The sequence below is a fragment of the Tachysurus vachellii genome, chromosome 3, assembly GCF_030014155.1.
Source record: "Tachysurus vachellii isolate PV-2020 chromosome 3, HZAU_Pvac_v1, whole genome shotgun sequence".
Classification (NCBI taxonomy): Eukaryota; Metazoa; Chordata; class Actinopteri; order Siluriformes; family Bagridae; genus Tachysurus; species Tachysurus vachellii.
Window position 1 is genome coordinate 11,231,362 of NC_083462.1, and position 9,623 is coordinate 11,240,984.

A 9,623-nucleotide genomic window follows, 5' to 3' on the forward strand; every position below is an offset into this window, starting at 1 on the left:
TAAGAACGTTAAATATGAACGCGAGAGCTGCATGTGGCTCGGCCACCCGATATAGTGCATCTCTAGTACCTTATTTTCACTTGTATCTTGGAAATTTTACAGAAAGAGCTGGAATCCATGGTCAGGAACAGAGAAGTATGTGCAGATCTACTGAATGTTGCCATCAAGAAACTGAGCAGGAAAAGCAGAATGAAAACTATATATTTGTAGACTTTCTCTATGAAGTTTCTGAAATCTGTGTAACTGCAGATTCTGTGAAAACAGTTTGTATGTACCTATCTATATCTATATCTATATCTATCTATCTATCTATCTATCTATATATATGAATGAAAACTGCTGATGAAATGTGTTGGCAAACATTTCAACCCCAGGACAACAAAGAAAAACTGACATGAGGCAGTAAGTGGACCGTATAAAGGTACTTTATTCTGAATGTACAGATGTGCGACACACACTTTAGCGGTAACGGTGCAGCTGCAGAGTGTTGCGTCTCCTCCAGGCTGCACGACGGGAGCCACCGATGGTGAGGTGGAACTTGTGGCCCTTGCCCAAACCACGGCTCTTCTTGCCGGCTGACGTGAGGCCACGCATTTCCCTGTGCTTGTGCACAGCCTTCGTGATCCATTGTGTGTCAGGGTTGCGTCTGATGGCTTTGTGGAAGATGTCGACCAGAATCACCTCGAAGAATTTGTATGTGGAGTCTTCACCCACCCAGTAGGAGCTCAGCACACGGAGACCTCCGCAGTGACGGCCAGCACGCTCCTGAAGGGGAGGAGGAAAAACCATCCTTTTATACACTGCTTACCAAATAATCTTTTTAAGCACAAATTAATAATATTTAAAAAATAAATAAATAAAAGTTACTGACTGGTTTAATTTATGCTCCACACATTTTTTCCAAAGTGACTTTAGTCCCTCTGGCACAACAGTCACCTTAGTTACAACTAAACAGCTCATGTAATTTTTTATTTTTTTAATAAAACATTTTAGGTTTAGCAACATTATGATTATCACAAATATCATGAGACATTGGTGACTAGATGTGGGTGAATCCAGTGACATGTCAGTTGAGGAAAGTTGAATTTTATGCAAATCTGGAGCAACTCAGTGCAGAGACTAGCAGTGGAAATGAAGTAGAGTGAACATGATTTATTTTAGGGGGAAGAAAAAAAAAAAGATTTAGAATGCTTGTCGCTCCACCCACTGAAACATTATGCCAACCAGAAGTAAAATCACTGCGTGAACCTAGCTTGAGTAGCAAGTGGGCATTTTACACCTATGCACGTTCAACTTGCAGGTCATACAAACTCCACCCCGTTTGTCTTTTGTTAGATAAAAAGCTTGCCAACCATCCGTGATGAGTGCCGTTTAGTTTCCTCACAAAACCATATAACACCATGAGAGTGGCAAAGCCTCTCTGGAACATTGTCACGGGGCTCAAATGGCTATATCATTGTGCACAAACATCTGAAAAGTCTGACAAGCTCCTGAAAATGAATGTACCTCAGCGACGGACTGCAGGCTGCGAGCGAACTTGAGCTGGTTGACACCGTGGTGCACAGGCTTGCCGTATGTGGCACCCTTGGGCACGGGGCGTTTACGACCACCACGGCGCACACGCACCCGGTATATGACGTAACCTGTGAGCAAGAAAACCGCATCAGAAACAGGAAGAACTTTAAACCAGAAGTTTACAAAAGTGGACAAAAAAAATAAAAAAAAAATCAATCCCAATCCCAAAAAAGAAGGTGAAGCGGTCTGGTGTAAACATGCGTAAGACGGACACACACCTTGCTTGGCCTTGTAGCCCAGTCTCCGTGCCTTGTCAGGTCTGGTGGGTCTGGGAGCACGGTGCAGGGCAGAAAGCTGGCGATACTGCCAGCAACGGACACGCAGCAGGAAGCGCATCACGTCCGACTGCTTCTTCCTCCATAACTCCTGCATGTACCTGTACGCACCCATGATGCCTCAACTGCAAAACAGACACCACAGAAAAGAATCAGCATTGTTGTTTACATTGTTGTATATATATACACTGTATATTATATTATGTCTATTATTCTTTTATATATTTGCATTTTTTCTCTTTGCTGCTGTAACAAATTTTCCCATTGTGGGACAAATAAAGGTAATCTTATCTAATCACATCTTATATATCTTTCAGATTGAAATACTTTTACACTCATCATAGGACAGAATTATTCCCCACTCTTTATTAGTCTGTCTGCATGAAAGAAACTAACTTTCCTCTACCGGTGTAAAATCACACACCTGTGCATCATCATAACACACACACCTTTATAACAATACACACACACAAACCTGTGTAACATCTCACACACACACACAAACCTGTGTAATATCTCTCACACACACACACACAAACCTGTGTAACATCACACACAGTGTCTACACAACACACGAGTTCACTTTAATTCTAAACTTGTTTCAATGTCACAACCCCATAATCACGTCAGGCTTGTTTTAGACTCTTGTTTTAACTCCGACTGGAAGCCACACAGGTCTCCAAACTTGCTGATGTTACACAAACTCGTATTTAAAGCGTTTTGTTTTATTAACAGCTCATAAACACACAGCAGACTTCACGTCCGTCACCATGTGACACTCCACATCAGCATTCACGCAGCAGACAACAAAATATCAACCAAATACGCTTTAATAAGCGAAAGCACACGTTAATAACACTTAAACACACGACACGACGCGTGTTAAACGTGTTTAATATAAACAAACCACACGCGGCTAATCACAGCAGCTAGCAAAGATGCTAACAATCACATAAAGTCTAAATATCACATAAAAACTGCGTGTTAGCGGATAAACAGCGACGTAAACACTATCACTAAGACGTCCAGGGACGGATATAAACATTAATAAACGTCGATGGCGTCGTTTGGTGTGAGATTTATAACGGATTCGGAGTTGAGAGAAATTCAAAAGCTTTTCTTACATGATGGCGTACAAACCGGAAAGAAAGAAGCGGTTACCCAGAATGCCTTATGATAAGCTCCTGAAGGGACTTCCGGTATAAAATGTAGTTCCTATAGATGGGAAATGTAGTTTTTAATGCTTTTTAGTGTTTTAGTGAGGAAATAAACGGCTTATTAAAGCAACACTGAAGAAACACGAGAATAAGAACGATTTTGATGATATTTATCCACGTTTCTTTTATCGTTATAGGGACAAATAAGAACCCTGAAGTGATTAAATAGTTTGATATAAAATCGGTAACGTCAACAAAGCAGGAGTGTCGCACAGGACTGATGTCATCATTGTGAGACGGGTACGTTTGATTTTTGTGTGTGTGTGTTATAATAGAGATTTAGCTCTTAGCACATCCTGACAGGTCGAATGAGACTTTACGGTTTATATGTTTGCTTTCGGGTTTAATAAATAAGCTGTTTCTGACGTTAATAACCTGTGTTTTGTGTTTATAAATCTGCTTTAGTGTTGATCTGATTATTGACCTTTAGCCAGAGGTAATGGGATGGAAATAGTGACAGCATTTAGCATCAAATCTAACGCAAGGTATTATATCAATAAATCCTGCAATAAATAAAGGAATAAATATGTAAATGAAATGATTTGATTTTATAAAACATGCCTATAACGTATGCTTGAGGTACAGTTAGCATGGATGCTAACGTTAGCCTGTATTCCCACCTTGTTGACAAGTTTTTTAATGCCAAAAATAATATTAAATATTATTAATAAATTATATATATATATATATATATATATATATATATATATATATATATATATATATATATATATTATACAAATTGCTGTGACATTTAAGAGTGAAAAAAAAACACTGATTTGCAAAATTCACTATTATTATTATTATTATTATTATTATTATTATTATTATTATTATTAAACAGTTATATACTGTTAATACTGCATGGCTTCTTCCAGCTGGACAACTCAACTGTTACTAAGATTAAAAGATTTACAAGTCCCAAAGCTTTAGAAATGGCTTTATAACCTCCAGACTGATGGATCTCAATGACTTTCTTTCTCATTTGTTCCTGAATTTCTTCAAATCTCGGCGGGATGTGTAGCTTTTGAGGATGTTTTGGTTTACTTCACTTTGTCAGTCAGGTCTTATTTATGTGTGTGTGTGTGTGTGTGTGTGTGGGGGGGGGGGGGGGTGGGTTGTTTTGCACACAGGGCCATGTAGGTTTGGATTCTGATTTCCCTCAAATGATAAAAACCTTCATTTAAAAACTTCATGTTGTGTTTACTTGTGTTATCTTTGACAAATATTTAAATTAGTTTGATGATCTGAAACATTGAAGTGTGACAAACGTGCAAAGAAATATATATATGTACATGTCTATGTCTTTGTCTTGATGTTAAAGTGACAGACACACTACATCATAATTGCTGTTTTTTTTGTAAGGGTGTTACAATTTGTTTGTTGCTAAAATAAAACATTAGTAAAATAGTAATGATACATAATAAAGATACTAAAAGTTTAATTGTATTAAAATGCTTATTTGCTACTCTTGTGTATGTGGAATAAAATCCACTCTAGAAACTGCATGTCCCGTCCCTAGGGTAGTGTGTACCACACCAAATTACAGCCTCTGTAGCAGCACATATGGCTCTTCTGTGTGTTTTTGGTTGTGCGTTCATTTCCATTTCCTAACCACCACTTGGTTGAGGATAACACAGTTGGACATGAGACTGATTACGCATGTGAACCTGTCTTTATACGACGTTAAGGTTTTAACATTCTCCATACTACTATTCAGACGTGTCATATACCTCTCAGTAATGACTCTCTCTGTCCCCATCACCACTGATGTTCGACCTTGACTCAAAAATGTGCGGGGCATCTGGTGGTCTTGGATATCGTCCTCATTAAAGTCGACAGACGATTGTAAAAATCCTTCGTTTTTTTGTCTTTCGACTGTTCTCCAGATGTTGTTATTTCACTGGGCTATGCGAAGCATTTCAACATTTCAAAATACACTCATGGATCAAACTATTCCATGAGACTTTTTTTCAGGTTGATCGTTCCTGCTTGTTGCTGGTCGTCACTGAGAATTAGTTGACCGTTCTTATTCTTTGTCTCTTTGTAGGGTATTTTCCAAGGGTATTATGGGTAAAGGCTGTAAGGTGGTGGTATGTGGCTTGGCCTCTGTTGGTAAAACGGCGATTCTCGAGCAGTTACTGTACGGAAACCATACTGCAGGTCAGTTCTGGTCTTCATACATAAATATGGGGAAACACTTTTCTGAAATGTCTATTTTTTACTGTACTGCACATCACACACTGCATCATCACACAGAGACTCGCAGCACTGATTTCTGACCAACAGTATAATGTCCTGAAATACTCAAACCAGCTCATCTGGTAATAAACTATACCAAAGTTTAAGACACTGAGCTCACATTTTATCCCCATTCTGACGTATGATGTGACCTGAATCTGCTTGATTTTTTTTTTTCGCTGGCAAAGCAAAAGTGTTATAAAGGTCATGTTTCAGTGTCAGCTACAACAAAAAAAAACATGAAATATTTCCCAGCAATGTTTAATATCAACACAAAAAAAACAATGATGTAGTAACTACATTAAACTCTGGACTCAAAGATCCAGATGCAATGCAGCTATTATATGTGACGCAGTTATCGGCTACTCGCCAATCTCATGATGACGAACACAGCACCGTGTGAAGCTTTGGAAGCTGATCTGTTTAAGCACAGTGTACACATGAGGAGCTGAGAGAATGCTAAATCACTGAAATGCCATTTCAGGCTTGATTAAGGTGTTTCAGAAACATCGAAAATATTTTCATTTGAAGTGTTTCAGTATGGATGACTTGCACGTGTATGTCGATGAAGGCCAATCAGCAGTAAGTTACAGAGCACGTGCACAACACCGCTTGTTTGTCACACCCACAAAACTCCATAAATGGTCAGATAGACGTGAGCATAAATAATGACCGGCTCGAAAACCCGAAGAGAAAGTTATTTTAACTCGCTTCTATTCCATTAAAATATTTTAAAAACTAATAATAATAAGTGAGTGTTAAATCATGCATCAGATTAGGCATTTATTTACAGTTTACGGTGCTGAGACAGAAAGAACTTTTTCTTTATTTACAGTCTGAATTTACAGGTTTCTGTTGGCCCACATTTCTATGAAAAATAAAAATAAAAAAATAATAAGCATCTTTAGACTCCAAAGCTCTTCTATAACTCTCATGGATAAAAGCATCTTCTTAAAAAGCATCTTACATAAAATATATGAAAGTGCAGTAATCGAGAAATATCTTATGAAGTCGAAGTTTTCGAAGTTTAGTTTTCTTATATCGTAAATTTACGCACCAAAGACGAACATGAGACGAAAATCGTGTGACGTATGAATATTCATACGAGCGTTTATATAAAAAAAATGTCATGGTCATTTACACAAATCCGTTCTTATGCAGCTTGATGAACGAGGAGTATCATGAGCAATGTAGGAATCCATTAAGCAAAGTGAAAACTGATCAACATGACATTAAAAAAAAGATCAGCTCAGGATATCAATAAATCCTTTTTAAGATACTTTTACATTTCCAGCATTTGACAGACACCCTTATCTGGATCCAGAGTGACTTACGTTATCTCATTTTATCTCATAAAACTGAGTAATTGAGGGTTAAGGGCCTTGCTCAGGGGCCCAACAGTGCCAGCTTTGTGGACCCGGGATCGAACTCACAAGCTTCTGTTTGGTAGCCCGACACCTTAACCACTAGCTACCACACGCCCACAGGTGTAGCTCACATACTGATTATGATGATTGATATCCAGGTCATTTAGGAGTCAATTCATTAGTCATAAACATATATACAGTGTTTTTTGTTTGTTTTTTGTACATCTACAGCTTTTTTTTTTTTTGTACAGCTAAAGTTTCCATTTTACTGTTTAGGTGCTGAAACAAATGAAACCCAGGAGGACATCTACGTGGCCTCCGTAGAGACGGACCGCGGCGTGAGAGAACAGTTACGTTTGTACGACACCAGAGGGCTCCACGATGGCCAGGAGCTGCCGAAACACTACTACTCAGTGGCTGACGGCTTTGTTCTGGTGTACAGCGTCGACAGCATGGAGTCCTTCAAGAAAGTTGACATCCTGAAGAAGGAAATCGACAAATCCAGGGACAAAAAAGAGGTACGGATCACAGGAAGCATGCCAGGTTTATGTGACCGGTTTATTTCAGAGTTCAGGTCTATCATCATGGATCATCACACCAGTGTGTTAAATGTAATAAAGTGCAGGAAGAAAACAATAGAATCATATGAATCGGTTTATACATACATGTATTATATACATATACACAGAAGTAAATATTTAACATAAAGGCAAAATGAACTACCTGTTTGTTGGCAAGTTCTTTGTGTCACATGTAGTGAAAAACCTCCTGGAGTCCCGCAGTAACATCAGTCTAGCACCAGTGACAGCTGCTGGTGATATTAGGATTCATGATGAAAGTAGGCTCGGGCGGTGTGTTATATCACCACGTCTTCAACGACATAACAGGAATATGCACTTAAATGTATTAAATCAGCTGCAATACTGACGTCTAATTCTTTCATTTCTTAGCACATTTAAAACGATTTAAGATCGAATACCTCAGATATAGATATGACACTAAACCTAGTGCTTTTGGTCAGTTCTTTACAGGACAGATGCCCTTCTGTATCACTACTGAGTCTGAGAACTTTATTAAACGTCACACAGTTAAGACAAGAAAATTATTTCACCAGCAAGCTTGTCACATTACATCGAAACACAGGCAAGCATTTTAAACCAAAAAGCATTTACCACTGGGCAAAAAGAAAGCTGCATGAATGTTGGATCGTTGCCTTTCACGTAAAAGGAGGCAAGTAAAGAGGCAGTTTAACCCACAGGGAAAAACTGCTTAAGAAAGACATCCATTTTGGTTTTGACTTCAACAACCAAAAAAAAACAGGCTTGTCTATGCAGCTTCATTTAGGATCAATATTTGGCATTTCTACATCAGCAGCAATGATTCAGCAGTTAAGAAGGATCTCTGATCTTTCATGCTCTGATGTCGGGGCTGTGTGCGTGTGCGAGCACCAGGAAGGACGACCTCTGAGGGAATCCTGTACAAGGTGCAAACACGGATTTAAAAAAAAAAAATCGTAATATTTAGGTAACACTCTAGGATGAGAGAAGTGAAGTTATTTTGTAAGGTGATTTTTTTTAAGCATTTATGGAAACATCAGCATCATAGTATGTTTTCCATAGTAAGAGTCTTCAGAATGGAGGTAGATAGATAAGTAAAAGGGGAAAAAAGGCTGATAAGTAAACACTGGGTTAAGGTTTCTACAGCATTAAGTGACATTTAGAAATGGAAAGTTGTCCTGTAATTGGTATAAAATGCCCTGGTGGTGTATGAGTATAAATAAAACCAAAGATATTTTTTATTAAGGTTATTATTAAGAACCTTCAGCAATGATTTTTTGTTTGTGGTCTCTACGTGAACAGGTGATGGTGATCGTCCTGGGTAACAAGGCAGACCTGCGTGACCAGCGTCAAGTAGAACAGGAAGTGGCTCAGCAGTGGGCTCGGGCTGAGAAAGTGAAGTTATGGGAGGTGAGCGTGACCGAGCGCAGCTCTCTCATCGAGCCCTTCACCACGCTCACTAGCCGCCTCACTCAGCCTCAGAGCAAATCGGCTTTTCCTCTACCCGGCCGCAAGAGCAAGGGGACTCCCTCCAACGATATCTGAGCTGGAGTTTCTACTTAAAGGCACCCGGAGGGTCGCTGCCACGCGAAGACGGCTGCAGGCGCACACATCTGGATTAGCTGTGGATGATTCCGTTAAGTCTGGCGGTTTAGAGTTGAGTAATAGAACAGCAGAGTGGCTGATAATAGCGTTTAGTGTAATAATACAAAATCAGGAATCTGTAATGCTATAATGCTTCCTATAAGCTGCTTCAGCAGGTCAGGCATCTATACAAAACTGCCATAAGTGCTTTCATTTCATGTGAGGTTTAACCCGAGCTTCCAAAAGTATTTTAACGACACATTAGAGAACCTTTAATGAAAACGAAAGTACTGAGCTTGGTTTAGCAGTTTAGCCTAACGCTGTTTAAATCAATAGGTAAAAATGTATTATTTTGTTTACTAAGCTGCTTAAGTGTGTGTGATGAGAGCAAGAGAAGAGAATCACGTTCGCCGTAGTGTTGCACAGCTTTGTGACTCGTACGTAGTCTTAAGGAAATCAGTTATTAAACACTAAGGAAAAGTAAGCTAATAAATGTAAGCTGTGATAAACGGGACATCTGGCAGTGGAATGTTATGGTTATTGTTACAGCAGTGTACAGATATGTTGTATGATTCAAAGCAGTGATTCTCAAACCTTTTTTTTGTAGTCTGTAAAATAAATTCCACAACTCCTGAGTACACATTTATTTCACAAACCTTATTTAAGTGTATAATAAACAGATTGTTCAGTTCCTGAACTATTCACTGACAAGGACACATTACATCCAAGTTGACATTTATAGCCCTACTTTATTTTTTTATTTTAGTTTTGCTTTAAAAAAAAAAAAAAAAAAAAAACAACTTTCAC

At 38.7% G+C, this 9,623-nt stretch overlaps 2 protein-coding genes across 2 annotated transcripts; one reads left to right on the plus strand and one right to left on the minus strand.

The window, feature by feature from the left end:
- Nucleotides 1-407: 407 nt before the first annotated feature.
- Nucleotides 408-3,116, minus strand: rpl15 (ribosomal protein L15). The gene is made up of 4 exons (XM_060865715.1): nucleotides 2,975-3,116; nucleotides 1,794-1,975; nucleotides 1,507-1,643; nucleotides 408-765 (listed from the first exon to the last, which is right to left on the minus strand). Exons 2-4 carry the CDS (start codon nucleotides 1,963-1,965, stop codon nucleotides 460-462), a joined length of 615 nt encoding a protein of 204 aa, XP_060721698.1. The 5' UTR covers nucleotides 1,966-1,975; nucleotides 2,975-3,116; the 3' UTR covers nucleotides 408-459.
- Nucleotides 3,117-5,094: 1,978 nt separating this feature from the next.
- nkiras1 (NFKB inhibitor interacting Ras-like 1) lies at nucleotides 5,095-9,454 on the plus strand. The gene is made up of 3 exons (XM_060865718.1): nucleotides 5,095-5,230; nucleotides 6,952-7,193; nucleotides 8,535-9,454. Exons 1-3 carry the CDS (start codon nucleotides 5,137-5,139, stop codon nucleotides 8,775-8,777), a joined length of 579 nt encoding a protein of 192 aa, XP_060721701.1. The 5' UTR covers nucleotides 5,095-5,136; the 3' UTR covers nucleotides 8,778-9,454.
- Nucleotides 9,455-9,623: the final 169 nt, after the last annotated feature.